At 43.6% G+C, this 18803-nt stretch overlaps 1 protein-coding gene across 7 annotated transcripts in view; it reads right to left on the reverse strand.

The window, feature by feature from the left end:
* Window positions 1–18803, reverse strand: part of DLC1 (DLC1 Rho GTPase activating protein) — a 521314-nt gene that overhangs the window by 40617 nt on the left and 461894 nt on the right. For 2 of the 7 annotated variants that reach the window (XM_023219155.3, XM_023219151.3), the window contains exon 1: window positions 10491–10836. The exons of the other annotated variants lie outside the window; for them this stretch is intronic. Coding sequence is in view for 1 of the 2 variants with exons in the window: in XM_023219151.3 (XP_023074919.2) it covers window positions 10491–10527 (37 nt within the window). In the remaining variant the exon portion in view is untranslated. Of the gene's footprint in view, window positions 1–10490; window positions 10837–18803 lie in introns of those variants that run through there. 7 annotated transcript variants of the gene reach the window in all.

Here is an 18803-nt window from a genome sequence, read left to right on the forward strand (position 1 = left end):
ACGGATGACACGAATCTCTTGCTCTTTGCAATTAAAAAAAAAACTAAATGTGAAACATACACAGTTGCCAAAGACTGGTTATCAGGAGTTATCTATGTAAAATAAATTCCTAGCAAGGTTAAGGCAGACAGCAGACTTCATATATTAATATTTATTAAACTCTAATGTTATCTAATCACAGTAAAGATTTTCACCAGCAACTGACAGCATTCCTACCCTCAGGTGCCTAAAAAAATTCCAAACATCTGCTCTGCATAGTCTGGAAAAAAAAAAAAACACACACACACACACACAGGAAGCTTCTGGGAGACCGTCAGTCACTAAGTCAGTTTCTTAGGCTGTCTAGCTTAGCAATAGCTAACCCACATCTATCGTTCCGTATATTCTAGTACCGTCATAGGTTTAGCTAAAGATAATCATCCTACATTTTCTCCTTCACTATTTATTGATTCAACGAGGCGTACTGCCAGCAGCTCTCAGGGAAAATGAAAGACCCAAGCTCCTGACTTGAAGCGGGAAGCCAAGTGGAAAGGAAATTCACAGTGGAGTACAGTGCGTATGAGGATCCTCTATCCTCCACTTAGAAATGAACTGGTTTCCTAAGGGCTACTGTGAGGTCCATCTGTTTGTTAATCCCCAAGTGACCCTGTACAGGCGACATTAGCGAGTGCCCCTTTCATTGGTGAAAGCCAAACTCCTAACAATGTCCCACCTGTCCTGGCTCGTCACCCCATCTCGCTCTGACTGATCCAGCCACACTGGCCTCCTCCCATGCCCTCTCCCTCTACTCCCCACCGCCCCCTCCCGGGCGCCTTTTTTGTTGTTGTTGAGGAGTCTCAACTGTCTCCCAGGCTGGAATGCAAATCTTGACTCACTGCAACCTCGGTCTCCCAGGTTCAAGCGATTCTCCTGCCTTAGCCTCCTAAGTAGCTGGGACTACAGGCGCCCACCACCACGCCTGGATAATTTTTGGTACTTTTTTTTTTTTTATTTTTTCAGTAAAGACGTGGTTTCAGCATGGTGGCCAGGCTGGTTTCGAATTCCTGACTTCAAATGATCTGCCTGCCTCAGCCTCCCTCCCAAAGTGTGTTATTACCAGCATGGGCCATGGCACTTGGGCCCTCTCTCCCCTTTTTCCTGTTTTATTTTTTCTTCTTCCACAAAACTTATGTTTACTTTCTGTCTTTCCTCTTTGTAAGCTCCACAAGTGCAAGCTTTTTTGTCTATTTTATTCTCTGATATATCCCAAGCATGTACAGCAGCACACAGCAGTTGCTCAATAAATATTACATAAAGAAATAAACCACTCATACAATTTTTGTTCTAGTGAGTGGTCTTAATTTTTCTGACCAGGATCCACAATAGGAAATACATTCTACATTGTAACATGGTACACGCATACACATGTACATGTGTATGTGTGTGTATAAATATAAGTACAAATTCATGCATATAAACACGTGCCTATATATGTAACTATTATAAAATAATTTTCAAACAAAACCTACAGTAAGTGATGCAGTCTTACATTTTTATATATTTTTAAATGCTGTGTTATCTACCAATGTAACCAATTTGAAATGCACTATTCTCATGCATAGCTTTTCTTTAAAAAACAACAAAAAAGAGTAAATGAAGAACTTCTGTATGGTATGAAGAGGCATGTGATATGACATAGGAAAGACATGTGTGACATGAGAGTAGGAGAGGTGTCCCTTCTTGCTAGTAGACAAGTGGAGTCCGTCTGGACCCACCCAGTCTGTGCTTCTTTATTTAAGGAAGCATTATGATCTTGGATATGAAACTGCATTGCAGGAGAGGGGATTCAGTGTAAAGGACCCTGAATGAAGGAAGAGGTAAGCTGGGAAGCAGAGGTGTTGGGAGGAATGCAGTCCAGATTCACTACAACACAGAGCGAAAGCAGGAGTACAGAGCAGAAAGTAAGTTATCTCATGGATCAGATGGAAGCACCTTCTGAGCCTGGTTATTCAATGAGCAACCAATATTATTTCCGCAGATGTAAAACAGCTTTGCATCTGGATGCCCTGACGTCCTTCTGAAACTCTATCACAGAAGACAAAGCATTACTGTAACAAGTCAGGAAAACAGCTCCAGGAAAGAATCCACTGCCTAGATAGGCGGCCTTAAGAAAATGATTTCTCTGGTCCTGTTGCTTCATCTATAAAACCTGGGGGCTTGCCAGTGGCTTTGTGAACTCCCTAAGCTTTTGACTCCAGTATTTCCTTTATGCCCATTTCATCTTCTCTCTAAGACCACCTCTAGAAAGGGTTCCATGCCCACCGTTAATTTTCCAGATCTCTCATCAATTACATGGAGACATTCTTCTTCCCTCAGAAAACTGGACCACTAGAAACTGCTATGAGAGATCCCCAATTTTGTAAATTTATGAAAGTTTTAATTGTTTTTATTTTAAGAGCTAACATTTCCAATTTGCTTTTTTTTTTTTTTTTTTTTTTTAGATAGAATCTCACTGTGTCACCCAGACTGGAGTGCAATGGTGCGATCTCAGCTCACAGCAACCTCTGCCTCCCGGGTTCAAGCGATTTTCCTGCCTCACCCTTCTAAGTAGCTGGAATTACAGGTGTTCACCACCGCACCCGGCTAATTTTCATATTTTTAGTAGAGACGGGGTTTTGACATGTTGGCCAGGCTGGTCTCAAACTCTTGACCTCAAGTGATCCATCCGCCTTGGCCTCCCAAAGTGCTGGGATTACAGGCATGAGCCACCACACCTGGCCCAATTTGCTTTTTAAGGGATCCATCGACTTCTTGATTTGTCCCAAGAAGCTTGTATTCATATTACAGAGAACACAAAACCAACAATGTTTGCTTCTGTGCGTGTCTGTAGCCCTCTAAATTTCAACTTGAGGGGAAGAAAACACTTCAATGCACAGAAAGCTCTTAAGAGTTTTACTTTCTTAGCAAACTATCACAAGAAGAGAAAACCAAACACCGCATGTTCTCACTCATAGGTGGGAACTGAACAATGAGCTCACTTGGACTCGGGAAGGGGAACATCACACACTGGGGCCTATCATGGGGAGGGGGGAGGGGGGAGGGATTGCATTGGGGAGTTATACCTGATATAAATGATGAACTGATGGGTGCTGATGAGTTGATGGGTGCAGCACACCAACACGGCACATATATACATATGTAACAAACCTGCACGTTATGCACATGTACCCTAGAACTTAAAGTATAATAAAAAAAAAAAAAAAAAAAGGAGTTTTACTTTCCTTATTGATGTTTCATGTTCATACTTCTGTTAGAGTATCTTATCTTCCAAAGAACCCACGACTTGGGCGCTGAAATGCATCTTGAAGCTGTTCATCTTTTCACTTTACAAATGAGGAAGTTGGTACAGAATTGAGGTGATTTGCTGAAGGGACTAGCTTAAAGCTACCCAGCTCTCATCTCCAGGTTAGAGCCCTTCTTGCCTATTTCAGTAGTGCCTTCACTTGTACATCACCATACTGGTTTTCAGTCCTAGTAAGGAACGGAAGCTTTGGGGGTTTTTCTTTTTAAGTTTTTTTCTTTTTGATTTTTTTCTCTTATTCTTCTGGCTTGAGGTTTGGAGACATACATATACAGCTTTCTAGTAAAGAACATTCCTAGAAATTATAGAAAGGAGGGGAAAAAGGACCCATTTTCCCTGTGATGTGATGACAACTTAATAAATGGTTTTGCCTTGAAAGGAGGAAACGTTGGGAGACACGCCCTGCAAGCCTATACCTGGGATGGAAGCGCTGCAAGTGACGCTTTAGCAATGCAGAAGTTAAATCAACTGAAATCCTCTTCGAGGATCATGTAGTACAAGAGTTTGCAAAGCACTCTTTTCAACACATAAACCAGGAAAAGGCAAGTAGCTTACATCAAAACATGTGCTCTTCCCTGGCAAAGGCAACAGCTCCAGATGAATCTGAGCCCATGAGGGACACGGCTCTATCAGGCCCTCTAGTCTTGTGCGGATCCAGTTATTTCCAGGAACAGAAAATATCTCCCAACTAATCAAAAATTGGCACTTATTAGCCAGCAAAAATAGGTCAAACTGAAATCAAAATAAACTATGAAGGAAATGGATACTGAATCATCACATCTTTCTATTTCATTTCAACCTAGGGCAGGATAAAAATAAATCGCTGCGACACGGACACACACACCTATCTATCCATACACACACACACATGTGTATACGTATTTCTAGTATTCTATGTCAAATATTTACACATTCCAAACTATGCAGTAACAACAGTGATTTGGATTAGCTCATAAAGTACGAAGTCCTTTGAAGATGATAACTGTATAGATGAAGAATTTCAAGAAAGAGAAGTATCTAACTAATTGATACAGTTTTTAAGGGTCCTTATTTTCCTGAGTCTCATTTTTTTTTGGTAAAATGCAGCACATGTTTTAAGATTATATAACCCATTCCCTCTTTAAACTTACTATTCAAGGCAAAATATCTAGTTCCAAACCTAGAGTAACCCTGTCTCTATTATTAAACGTTGGCATACAAATTAACTCTTCTTTTACATACGTTAGCAAAGCTTATTCTAAGAGGGGCATCTCCCCCAACATTGGCTTTGGCTTCATAGTTCTACCATAGCACAGGAGAAAACAAAATAGTGTGCAAATTACAATGCTATAAAAATCTTAAATTAGAAATAAAGGGGATAGTAGGAATGTCTGTTAAAAAAACTGCTCACCCATATTTTCATCCATTCTAACAGAAAAAAGAAAATGAATGAAATATCAAGTTGCCTTATCAAAGCCCAATGACAATGAAAATGTGGCAGGTACTGGTTAGGAGTGTAAGTTACCTCCAGGCATTTCTATGTCAAACCTCAAAGAGGAAACACTATTCAATTAGACTTTCTCAGTTTTGTGCCAAAAAGTATGAGAAAAAAATAAGATTTGCTGTGTTCTAAGGGAGCTAAGGAATTATTTTCATCAGTATTGCTTGAGACACCCAGCCCCCTAAATGAACATTAATGAATGAACAGAAATTAATCCAATGGTCAAATTCTGATTCAGGTTCCTACAAACAACTTAAGGCCTTCATTTTGTTGCTGTCCTCATTCTGTTTACACATGCTGACCGGAAGGGGTCTGAGGTTCCAGTCAACTCACATGTGACCTTGGGCTAGTCACTGAACCTCTCCGCATCTCAGCTGCCCCTCAGCAGGGAAAAGGCACTGGTTTTCCAGGCTGCCTTTGCAAAGTTCTAGAACTTCCCATGAAATGACTTTTACAGATGTCCAAGCATTATATAAAATGCCCTTTCTGTGCTATACAATTTGAAAAAGAGAATTGTATGGAGATTGGATCCCTTATGAGTTTACGGTTTCTCCAGAATCGAGAGGTAAAGATCACTTCAGGATTTCAGCATCTTCTCTCTATTTTGTCACTTGAGTGTGAGGAGGGACACAGCGTGGCTGTGGTGCATGGGCCACAGGCCATTTCACCTCTGACGTCTCTTCTTCCATGGCTTCCTTAAGTGCTGCCAGCCTGGGAAATGCTACAACCCCAGGGTGTGGAAAACTTTTGTCCCTTAAACATCCTTTACAGATTCCTGCGAGGAGAAGGAAGGCGCCTTTCTGACAAGCTTCAGGAAGTGACCTCCAGTCCTCTCCACAGGACACTCAAAGGTGGGGCAGGGCAGAGAACAAAATGTGGATGGGAGGTGCCAAAGGCATCTGAGTACTCAGCCTTCACTGACCTCAGCCTTCAATGAGCTTTTGATATGTTTCCCCAACGGGGGACGGGGTAGACACCAAAAGGTACCAAGTAGAGAAACGTAAAATGAAAATAAGCACACTTTTCACGAGGAAAGTAAGTCTAGTAGCAGAACACCCCCTCCCCTCCTGCAAAAAAAAAAAAAAAAAAAAAAAAAAAAAAACAACAACAACAACCAAAAAACCCAAGGATGAATTATTAAGAGAAACTGATTTCCACTGTGTTTTGGCTTCACTTTAGAAGGATATAACAGTTCACCTTTGGGTGCCCCAAACTTTATTTCCTTAAAGGCAGGCATTCACATATTTTTAGTCACATTTGGGAGAAAAGTCTCCTTTAGAAATAATATTTGAAAGTACTTTCACTGAAGAAAGAATTATTTGGTACAGTCAATGCGGCCAGAGTTTTAGAAAATGGTATCCCAGAACACTCCCCCAAATGTTAAAGACAGAGCCCCAAGTCTCCTCTCACTAGACTCCCCTCCATGGAGGGGACTCACAGAAAATTTGTCATTCCTGGACTCTAACATTATAGCTCCCTACCTATGCACCACAAGCCTCCCAGGAAATTGCAAAGTAACTGTAAGGCTCTATAAGGGCCAGACTAGAGAAGTCTGATTGCTGCTTGGGAGACACTATGAAAGTTTATAGGCTAAATGTGAGGGCTTTCTTCTTGTTCTCTGTTAATTATGATGGCAAGGCAGAAATGTCTAGTGAACAAAACATTACGACAGAGTAGACCTAATCAGAGGGCCCCCAGGAGGACTCTGCAGTTCTTATCAGTGATCATGATAATCCCTAACAATAACACAGGGTCCCACAGAAGGAAAAGGGCCAGAGGACAGAATGAGCCCTTCTCAGCTGGGAATCTAAGCCCTTTTACATTAACTGGATCTCTAACTAATTTGGAATTGAAAGAAAACACCATGGATGGCGCTCACTCAATGCAGTAACTCAGTCCTATAAAACATACTTCAACCCTACAGCACTGTCTTCCTTCAAAGAGGAACAGCACTTACCTTCCTCTGCATTCATCCATATGCAAAGGCCACAGAGTCGGAAATAGAGACAGTTGTGAAGGTGCTCCAGAAAAGCATGTTCCTTCTAATTTTACAGCCGTGGAAAAGAGGGTCTTGGAATTGTGCTTTCTAGGACACATTGGATAGTTACACTCTGTAGTTGGGCGTTAGTTCACCCTGACTACAACATGAAGGAATTTATTTTTTAGTGTCTTGAATGATGTACAGATTATTCCTTTGCCTGATTGCCCCAGAACTCCAAACTAAGAATTTTAGGGGCAGATCCTGATAAAATGAGCGTTCTGAGAAAAGTCAGAGATACAACTTAGTCTAGACGTTAAAGGAATTAGTTCTCTCCCACTAGATCCCAACTCATGTAATTCAAATCATTGGACTGTGCAAACATTACAAATGAAAATCACCTTTCTCCCCAGGTCTGCTTTATAATCTCAAGAACAGGCTTGGCATGATGTGGGTCTGGATGCCAGTCACACCATGGGGCCAGGTTTTGCTATGATGTTGCAAAGCACTGAGAATTCGGTCTTTAATGATTTGGCAATAGCCAGGGAGGAAGGGGAAACATCTGAAGTTATTTTTACTTTTGTAAAAGTCTTCTGGCTGTATAGGGTGAATGGTAGGGTGGATCAAGTATTGTCTGGAGCCTTTCAGGGTCTTTTATTTTTGCATGGCCTCATTTCCGTCTTCCTGTTGCTAGGAAGGAGAGTGAAGCATGAGAAACTTGTGTTGACAATGCTGGACCATCCTGTCCAGCACAAGGCTCTCTTCCAAAAAGTCCGATCCATTTCACCCACTGTACTCTGGATATCCCCATTCTTCTGGACCAAATCACCCTTCCCTGAATATTTTCAAATTGCATATTTACCCACTTAAGTCATAAAAATACCACTCTGATTTAAACATTGCGTCATGGCTTAAAATCTCCATGGGGACACCAAGGGAAACCCAAGTACTTATTTCTGTATTTGAAACCACCTCTTGGAATCTCACCAAGCCTCTGATTGGAAGGCATCTCAACTGGGGCCTCCCATATCCCCTTTAAGTCCCATAATTGTTCTACAAATAAGAGTTTAAGTACTATATACATTTTTAAACTCACTTCACAGTAATAGCTTGTTGAATCACAACATGTCTCTCTACTGGTCTGGTACATTTTCCAGAAGCACCCAAACACCTCTTTTAATGTAAAAATGCTCTTAAACTTTGCTTAGTCTGCTCTCTGAACTGCAGTACAGAACAACAAAAACAAGCAAACAAAGGCTTTAGGTTGAAGGGTAACCTGCCTTTCACCTTTACTCCAGAGCCCTAAGAAAATCCTTCAGTCTTTCAGTGCATTAACATTTGAAACACTGCCTTCATCATTAGCAATAGTTAATTGCTCAACTATTCACTGTTTAAGGAATGAGTGGTGTTTCTCCTGAAATCTGCAATTGGGAAGTTATGACACAAGTCACCAAAACCACTTTTCTCACCCACTCCAGGGAAAGATTTAAGTTGGAAACTATTTATCCTCCGGTCCCCTTTTTGAACTTCCAGGCTGTTTGGTGTCTGGTGTTACTCTGCGTGAATTAAAATAAGTATTTGTAAAAGCAAACTTTTCAAAACAGCCAGGAGAGAAACTCAGTCTGCTGTGCTTCATTTTAAACTCTGAACAGTAGTGCTAATGCAAAAAGTATGCATCTGCGCTCAGTATGCACCGGCCACTCTGTAAATCTGGCACGCCACAAGAAAAGTGAATACATTCAATCGCCAACATTTTCTCAGAAAATATCTCAAAATAACTTTTGTGCACACATCTGCTAACCATTTGACACTGGTTCCCTAGGACTTTAGTTCTTCGATTAGAGGGGCTGTTGCCTTACAGGACACCCCTCTGACCATCTGCTGCCATCTGCAAGCCAAGATGGCACCTCCATTAATTCCACACTTATGGTCTGCAAATTATGTCTACCGAGGACCAGTCTGTAGTCCAGATGGACGGCGAATTAGTCAACCTCTTGGAGCTGCTGATAGATTTACATTCAGAGGGCTTCAGTCTGCTGGACTATTAATTTTCCCTCATTCCTTCAGCAAACAGAATTTTGGAGGAAAAAAAATGTAATCTGAGACTCAGTATTCTGCCTTCTCCCAAGCTGTATTTTTTTTTTCCAAATACATCATCAATGCCACCAGCCTAGGCTGCATTCTTCTATCTCACCAATAATCGCCGAAACAACCTCTGAATCCTGAGAATGAACCCATTTGCTCACCCATATTGGGTGTAAAAAGACTCACGCAAAACAAGACTGGGGATGGGGAAGGGTGGGAAGTGGGACGAAGCCGTCTTTAAATGCAGATTAATGACTGCAAGCAGGGGTTTCCTTCTGCAGTGATAAGCACACATTGGGTATTTATTGAACATCGGGAACAGGCACCCTGCTAATCACTTTACTTGAATGAGCTCATTTGATCCTCACAACCTCCCCGCGCGGAGGTAATACAGTTATCACCCCTTTGCTGCAGTTGAAGGAGGCACGGTGAGGTCCTGTCACTGCTCAGGTTCGCCCAGCTAGCAGGCTGCTGACCAGGATCAGACCCCACCAGCCTGACCCGCTGTCTCCTCTCACTTTCCTCGCCCCAGGGGCTGTGCGCTGAAGGACGCTCGCGGACGCTGAAAACTACACGCAGCAGGGTCGCTTTGCTGTGGAGAGGAGGGGTGCACCTCCTTCGGAGGGATCAAAAGCTCGGCCCAGGACTCTGGAGGTGGGGACAGGGACATGGAGTGGGGCAGGCTTCCAAGAAGCTGTCGCCTCGTTACGAAAATAGTCGGGTCGGGAGGCGAGCTTCCTTCCTCTCTCCAGCCCAGGAACTCGCTCCTCTGGCTTCTTGTCGGGGTCAAGGGCGTGGGCATCTCCAAGGGGGCATTTCAGGGACACGATTCAGCGACCCTTCTCGGGGGGAGGGAGGGGAAACCCACTGTATTTTTTTTTTTTTTTCCTAGGAAGAACCCCTTTTGCAAAGCCACGGGGCTTGCTAAACTCCCCCAACACTCTCCAGGTACCCGCGGCTACTAAACCGAGACTTCCCTGGCCAGGTCTGAGTCAATTCCCAGCGTATAAAGTATCTGACCCCAAAATGGTTGAAAAGGAAAACAAGTTTTTGGTGAACTGACTTTCAAGCAGTGATGAAAAAAAATTTTTTTTTTCCAAGTGCCACTAGGGTCTAAAACGTTCCCAAACAGTAAACTCCAGGAGTTCACGCTGATTTTGGACTAGCCTGGTGAATGACAGAAAGTGAGTACGAGCGCAGAGCAGTCGTCCCCCAAGGAAAGGAAGGTAGAAGGCGGTGTCGCCGCGCCCCACGAGCCAGAGCCGCGAGCCCCCACACGGCTCAAGGAAGAAACTGAACCAGGGCTTCCCTTCAGGGGTTGCGGCCGATCCGGAGCCCGCCTGGCGCGCTGGCGCGCTGGCCCGCAGCCCCCAGGCAAAAGGTAATCAAGGGTCACTCCTCCAAAATTCAAACTCCCTCCCCAAACTGCGAGTCCTGCTATCCCCACACCACCTTCAAGAAACTCCGGAGACTCCGCAGAAAGCGTTTCAAGAGCACAGAACAACAAGCACCGACTTGACAAGGCAGGGTGACACTTTCTCGCGGTGGGTCCCCTCCGCAGCCGGCTCCCGCGGCCGGCCCGACGGCAAGGCGCAAGTCCAGCTTACGTGTTAGGATCATGGTGTCCGGCTTCTCTCTGCACATCAAGCGCGGCGGGCGGCGGCGGCAGCGCAGTGGGGAAGTCGAGGCAGGCCGAGGCGGCTCGGTTCCCGCGTCGGGACCCACGGCGGCACCCGCGACCCACGCCCTCGCGGTCCTCAGCGCATCCTTGCTCGCCGCTCCCTGCCCCTCGCCACGGACCCAGAAAGAACCAGGCGTTTTCTAAAGATTGAAAAGAGGGAGCGCTCAGGGAGTTGGGCGAGAAGCCCGTGAGCCGGGGATCCTGCTGCTGGGAGGTGCGGCCATGTCCCAGCTAGGAGCGAAGCGCCCTCGCTCGGGCAGCCGCAGCGAACTGTCGTCTCCCGCGCGCCCCGCCGGCCGCGCCCTCCCGCTGTGCCCACCCCCTGAGGGGCGGGGCCAGACCGGGCGGCACCGCCTCCTCCCAGCGGTCTGGGTCGCGGGCCTTGGCGACGGGTTGCTCTCTGGCACCGCCCCACTGTCAGGCTCCGCCCCGCCCCGGTTCTCTTCCCCGCGGCCGCAGCCTCAGGCCGCCATCTAGCCCCACCCCGCCAGGGCCCCTCCCCTCGGTCCCGCCCCCCTGTCCCAACCCTCGCCTCCTCCGCCCAAGGCTGGAATGTTTTCCCCCACGGGCCTCCACGTTCCCAGCGGGAAGCGCCTAAAAGTCGCCAACTGTTAGCCCCCGGGTGCAAAGGCAAAGGTCACAAGGCATTTACTTGGCGGAGGTGTCCGGGCTGGACCCTAGCGTGCCTTTCGCTTTCTTTCTTTTTCTTGGTAGCTTTGCGCTCTTTTTACCTGTCTTTTATCCTGGCGGGAACCGCGTAAATTTGCGAGAACCGAGGGGAAGCAGAGAGGAAGGGAAAGTGGCAGTATTTCCAGATCTGTAAAAACGCGTGAAGAGTACCTGTCCCTTGGACATTGGTTATTTATTGCTGAAACCCGCGTGAGTACTGAGCGAATGTAGGTGATAAATACTGCCTTAGAGGAATTAAGCTTTTACTCGCACGTGCTGGGGGTCACAGCCCGTGTTTCTCAAACTGGCCCTTGGGCCACAATCCGAATGCAACTCCTGGAACTGTCCTTGGCTGGCGCCTGTCTGCAGAATTCTAATCTTTGATGGTGAGAATCTGCAACTTTTACAAGCTCTCAGATGATTCTGATGGCCTGTAGTTTGAGGACCCCCTGATGTATTAGGAAGCCTGATGTTAAGAGATCACAGCTAAATACAGTTTCAGTAAGAGTCTTAAAAAATCCAGAACGGGATTCCATGAAAATTTACTTCGGGGTTAATTGATGCTTTCTGCCTGCTATCTCTGGGCAAGGAAGACTATTGAACTAAACTCATTCATTCAACAGATACAGAACTAAACTCATTCATTCAACAGATACAGAAAGAGCATTTACTATGTGCCAAACACGGATGTAGGCTGGGAGATACAGAAGTGAGCAAAAGAGACAAATATCCCTTCCCTCCCAGAGGTTACTTTCTCGTGGGAAAGATGCACAACGAACAAAATAAATGAGATATATAGAGTATGTTTGATGGAGATACATAAAGCAGGGAGGTAATACTGGAACTGGGGAAGGGCACAATTTGATTTTAAATGGGGCAAATACAAATAGGAGAAATTAGTCTCTTATACTGTAAAACGTATTGGTTTCATAGCCATATCTTAGTTTACATACACAAGACTCTTCTCCCCTTTCCCTTATAAGTGTTGATAAAACAAAATAAAAATGCTGGGTGAATGCAGTGGCTCACACCTGTAATCCTAGCGCTTTGGGAACCGAGGTGGAAGGGCTATTTGAGCCCAGGAGCTTGAGACCAGCCTTGGTAATGTTGCAAGACTCCATCTCTACAAAAATAAATAAATAGGCTAATTCCACTACTGGCTCCCTAATTTACCTAAACCAAAATTCAGCTCTAAAGGGTATGGGACTCCTCCGTTCAACAGATATTTCCAGGCTTTTTACCTACTTACAATGTAACTGCTGATGGTGCAAGGGCTATAGTCTGGTGGGGGGAAGCAACAGGGAGGTATGAAAAATCCGTGCTGTGAGGGCCCAGGAAATGGAGATCTGACCTGGCCCAGATGATGCAGTTGCCTTCAGGAGTGTGGGAGCCGGAGGAGCTGCCCAAGAACCCACCACCAGCAAGGGGGAGTGTGATTCGACGGGAGGCCAGGAAAGTAAAAGCAAGAACTTTTAGTGCCCTGCGTGACTATGTTAAGGAAAGACCTTAGCAGTGATAAACTGCGAGAAGCCATTTTAATGGAAGAAAGCATCCCATGATTGGATTTGCAATTTGAAAAGATCGCTCAGGCTGCAGCGTAATATTCAAACTTAAAAAATAAGAGTGCACCTTCAAAACATACTAATTTACCTTATTTATTAAAAATTCAAACCTTAAAAATACAGATATTCTAAATATCTCCCCTCCAAATACACTAATTCTCAGAATGAGTTCTTAATGTTTTTTATTTGCTGGTTAAAGTTGTATTCTAATTTAATTAGGTTGCCAGGAGTCTTTTTAATTTCACTTAGCATTCATCTTTCCAGAATAAAACAGGCTAGACTTCTCTTCTGCTTCAAGCCCCATTCCTCTCTCCTTGATTATTGACGCCGCTGTCCCTGGATCTTTTCTAATTTCATTACATCTCTCTGGAGATTGTGTTATGTAGTTTGCTCATTGTATAATACTACTAATAATAGCTCCAAAATCCTTTCTCTTGGTGATGCGTTGGTTTGCATTTGACCTTCCCTGAATCTCATCCTCTTCCAATCTTTGGTCTATTTACACATCCTATGACAAGCGCCAAGCCCCGATTTTTATAGCTTTAATTCCACTCTTATTAGAAATGGACATGCTACATTTTGAAAGCTGCTATGCTTAACAGAATAGTGGTTGAAAGCAGGACTGTTAGAGCAGGCCACTTACTAGCTTTATGATTAATATATTATTGGTTTATGTTATAATTTAAACTTTTATTTTAGATTCAGGGGGTACATGAGCAGATACATTGCATGATGCTGAGGTTTGGGGTATGATTGGTCTAGTCACCCAGGTACTAAGCATAGTAGCTAATAGTTTTTCAACTCTTTCTCCCCTTCCTCCCTCTTTCCCCACTCTAGTATTTCCCAGTGTCTATTGTTGCCATCTTTATGTCCATGAGTACTCAGTGTTTAGCTCCCACTTATAAGTGAGAATATGTAGTATTTGGTTTCCCGTTCCTGTGTTAATGTGGTTAGCATAATGGCCTCCAGCTGCATCCATATTGCTGCAAAGGACATGATTTCATTCTTGTTTTTGAGATAGTCTCACTCTGTTACTCAGGCTGGAGTGCAGTGGTGAAATCTCAGATCACTGCAGCCGAAAGTCTGTGCATCCCACTCAGGACAAGAGGATCCCAGGCTCAAGCGATCCTCCCACCTTAGCCTCCCAAGTAGCTGGGACTACAGGTGTGTGCCACCATGTCTGGCTAATTTTTGTATTTTTTTGTAGAGACAGAGTTTTGCCGTGTTGCCCAGGCTGGTCTTGAACTCCTGGGCTCAAGCAGTCCACCAGTCTTGGCCTCCCAAAGTGCTGGGATTAACAGGCGTGAGCCACCGCACCTGGTCTATTTCATTGTTTTTTTTTTTTTTTTTGAGGGCTGTGAAGTTGAATATGCTATTTAGCCTCTCAAAACTTAAGTTTCACCTTTAAAAAAGAAGGTTGTTATAGCGCATACCTCATGGGGGTTTATGAGGCTTGAATAAAATAATGTACATAAGTGCTTAATACATATTAACCACTTATTAATGTTAGCCACTATTATTAGAACTAAAACATGAAATTCCTATTTAAATCATCATCCAGGAGAAGATTAAAACAAAATGAGACCTTGGAATTACCCTTTGTGAATCTGAGGAACTTTGACAAGCGGGGGAAGGAAAGAGTGAAAAAATCATGCAGAGTGTCAACAAACAGTGGTGCTTTACCTCTGAGGGTCCCCAGGCCCCACCGTGTCCTTCCTCTTCATTTAACCTTCAGCTCATCACCCAAGGTTTCATCTGTCTCTGTCATAGGCAGATGATGGTAGAAGGGATTTTTCAGCTGATCTGCATTAAGTGAGATTTTGGTTTGAAATGCTAAACTAAGAGGCAATAATTACCTGTTCAATGTAGCCTGTTTCAGTGCCAACAGCTTAGGGTCCTCTGAAACTGTTTCAGTGCATCAAAATGAAAACCCATCACAAGTTATATGAGGTGTTGTTACTTACTTGTTCTCAATGGCAGAGTTTTAAAAAATGATTTGGCACCAAGACCTGTGGTGTTCACTTCCTGTCATGCTCTTTCCTCAGCTTGGACATCACTCTGCTCTAGTGATACGAGCCAGGCAATCTCTTTGGAAATTGATTTCTCTCCTTGAGGAAATAGTAGACTCCTCTGCACTTGGAAAATGTTATAATTTGTGTTCAGTGCAGCACTGCAAAATTACTGGGAAGATAATTTTTGTTTATAATGTTCAAAGAACATATGACAAAGAATAGAAAGTTTTGAAAATAATTTTAAATGGTATTCAATTAAGGAAAGTAATTAAGTTAGAAATTGAATGGTTGGCCGGGCGCGGTGGCTCAAGCCTGTAATCCCAGCACTTTGGGAGGCCGAGATGGGCGGATCACGAGGTCAGGAGATCGAGACCATCCTGGCTAACACGGTGAAACCCCGTCTCTACTAAAAAATACAAACAACTAGCCGGGCGAGGTGGCGGGTGCCTGTAGTCCCAGCTACTCGGGAGGCTGAGGCAGGAGAATGGCGTAAACCCCAGGGGGCGGAGCTTGCAGTGAGCTGAGATCCGGCCACTGCACTCTCAGCCCAGGAATGGTTGTCCTTAAAACATACATTTATTTTTAAGCTTTAGTGAACCCAGTCTGGGTTCTCCCCCAGCCCCCACTCTCTACCCTACCTGGTATTTAGCCTTTTCAGAATTTGTCAAAACCCAAATGCTGGAGTGTAGCAGGATGAAGAAAGAGGAGAATAATAAAAGGCTTAGGCATCAAAATTAATTCACCCCTTTTAATTTTAACTGGAGTATGTCTCTTGTTCATTCAGACCTTCTTTTGACTACAACTTTTGAATAATGCAAGTTTAAAATATGGGGAAGGTTAATTTAGTCGCCCAGTGATATTTTTAAGAGAGAGAAGCTGGGCACAGTAGTTCATGCCTATAATCCCAGCACTTTGAGAGGCCAAGGCGGGAAAATCACAAGCCCACAAGTTTGAGACCAGCCTGGGCAACATAGGGAGACCCGCATCTCTACAAAACATTAAAAAAAAAAAAAAATTAGCTGGGCATGCTGCTGTGCCTGTGTTCCCAACTACTTGGGAGGCTGAGGCAGGAGGATTGCTTGAGCTGGGTAGTTGAGGCTGGAGTGAGCCAAGACTGTGCCACTGCACTGCAGCCTGGGCCACAGAGTGAGATCCTGTCTAAAAAAAAAAAAAAAAAGAAAGAAAGAAAGAAAAAGAAAAAAATGAGAGTCTGAGAGTCTGTTGTGCCTATGAAAATGTGATCTAAGTCTAATTTTCGGATAATCTTTTAAACCCCAACTATGAACCAGCCCAGCATAGTACTTTTATCATTCAACAAGTATTTACTAAACCCTAGAAAAGGCAGGGTATTGGGCGAAACTAAAATGAACATGAAGAGGATGCTTGGAGGACACAGCTCTGTTAATAGGGCTCTGTAAGGAGCTCCATGGCAGGCTTGAACGTACTGAATTCTTAGTCCTGATTTGATAAATCAACCAGCATGCTTTCCTGAGATACTATATTGACAGTAGGATTTCCTTTTAAAGGCTATTCCATTTAAAGTCTCAGATGGTCCATCAGTTCAAGGCCTCCCTGCCAGAAAATGAACTCAAAAGTGCTGGGTCTCAGCCCCAACATCCATTTGGTCTTTACCAGGGACTGCTCTGATTCTTTCCTGTGTCCCCTGACTACACAAAAATCAAACAAGTGGAAAGTAAAACATTGTGATCACTTTTTATTTCACAAAAGCAACTAGGCTACTTTCCCATCGAGTTAACTAATTTAAATGGCATGGTAAAATGTACATAATATAATACATTTTAACCATCTTTAAACGTACAGTCTAGTAGCATTAAGTGCAGTGCATTCACGTTATTGTGTGACGATCACCGTTATCCATCTCCGGAACTTTTTCATCATTCCCAATTGAAGCTCAATGATAAACTCCCCATTCTGCCCTTCCCCAGCCCCTGGCAACCATTATTTCACTTGCTGTCCCTAGGAATTGGACTATTTTAGGTATGTCTTATAGGCAGAATCATATAACAGTTGCCCCTCTGTGTCTGGCTTATACTGGTTAAATATTTTCTTTTTTAAAAAAACAAGTTTATATCTATATCTATTACCTATCTATATAATTTTCAAGACACGGTCTTGCTCTGTTGCCCAGGCTGGAGTGCAGTGGTGTGACCATAGCTCACTGCAGCCTCAAACTCCTGGGCTCAAGTGCTTCTCCCACCTCAGCCTTTGGAGTAACTAGGACTACAGATGGGAATCGTCATGCCTGGCTAACGTTTGTATTATTTGTAGAGATGGATTCTTGTCATGTTGCTCAGGCTGTTCTTGAACTCCTGGGCTCAAGCGATTCGCCTGCCTCTGCCTTCCAAAGTGCTGGGATTACAGGTTGAGCCACCGTGCCTGGCCAACCGTTTTTTTTTTTTCAATGAAGCATTTTTGTCTTTGCTTATTGATCTGTAAGTATTACGTATATTAGGGATATTAACCATTTGTCATTTCTTATAAGAATATTTTTACTGGTATGTCATCTGCCTTTTAAGCTTATTAATTTATGATAAAAATTAACAAGCTTCAAACAAAATTTAAAGCTTATTTGTTCTTTTCAATTATTAACTAGGAGTTTAGTTAGTTTTCCCTATAGGTTTTGACCCCAGAAATGCTAAGATACAAATATAATTTACAAAACACGTCATTTACTAGATAGGGTTTTTGGCTTTATTTTTAGTTACAGATTTTATTATGTACTCAAAAAATATTCCAGCTGTCTTATTTTTCTCTCTCCTAGTATCACATATAGATGCCTTGCTTAGAGTGAGGCCTTTATAAAAGCCTGCTGCGGCTGGTTGCGGTGGCTCACGCCTATAATCCCAGCACTTTGGGAGGCCAAGGTGGGTGGATCACCTGAGGTCAGGAGTTCGAGACCAGCCTGACCAACATGGAGAAACCCCATCTCTACTAAAAATACAAAATTAGCTGTGGGTGGTGGTGCATGCCTGTAATCCCAGCTACTCAGGAGGCTGAGGCAGGAGAATGGCTTGAACCTGGGAGGCAGACATTGCGTTTAGCTGAGATTGTGCCATTGCACTCCAGCCTGGATGACAGTGCAGGAGTCTGTCTCAAAAAAAAAAAAAAAAAAGAGCCTGCTGCTAAAAAGCTAGTAGAGATCTAGGGGCATTGAGTTTTTCAGAAATATTTTGACTTTTGAATTTTCCGTAAGTGCAATATATGTGTGTATGCACATATATATCCATTAATACTAATAAATCAATCCTGGAACATCTGTGAGTTTTTCAAAAGCTATGTACAATGCTAAGATGGCTATTTTCAACCTTTCACATTGTCAGTAAAAAAGAATGGACTCACTCATGAGTTTGTTTCCACTAAGGAGACGTTTTGTGGTCATTCGAAACGTATGTTGCTCTTTCTTTCTGGTGGATTGGTCCTAAAATAAAGATGCTATGGGGTGGGTTTGGGCTATTGCCTGGAAAATAAAACACAGTTCCCTTTCTTTGCTGCTAACTACAGCATGATGGCCATTATAGAGCTATTTCTGGAAACCCCTACACAGCTCCAGATCATTAACTTACTTTAATAGTCAGCAGGAGAATGGAGCTGCCGTCTATCTTCCAAGATAGGCTTTTCATGTGTAACTAACTCAATTATCTCTTATTGATTCAGTTGAATTAAGCTGCACTTTAAGGAACTGCAAGGTAACGAATTACACATTTTTAAAAATAGACCTAGCAACAAGTCTTATGATATGGTTAGATTTTGTGTCCCCACCCAAATCTTATCTTGAATTATAATCCCCAGGTATTTAGGGAGGCATCTACTGGGAAATGATTGGATTACGGGGGTGGTGGGGGGTGGTTTCTCCATGCTTTCTCGTGATAATGAGTGAATTCTCACGAGATCTGATGGTTTTATAAATGGTAGCTTTTCCTACACTCATACACACACACACACACACACACACACACACACACACACACACACACA

Source organism: Piliocolobus tephrosceles, chromosome 7 (assembly GCF_002776525.5).
Source record: "Piliocolobus tephrosceles isolate RC106 chromosome 7, ASM277652v3, whole genome shotgun sequence".
Lineage (NCBI taxonomy): Eukaryota > Metazoa > Chordata > Mammalia > Primates > Cercopithecidae > Piliocolobus > Piliocolobus tephrosceles.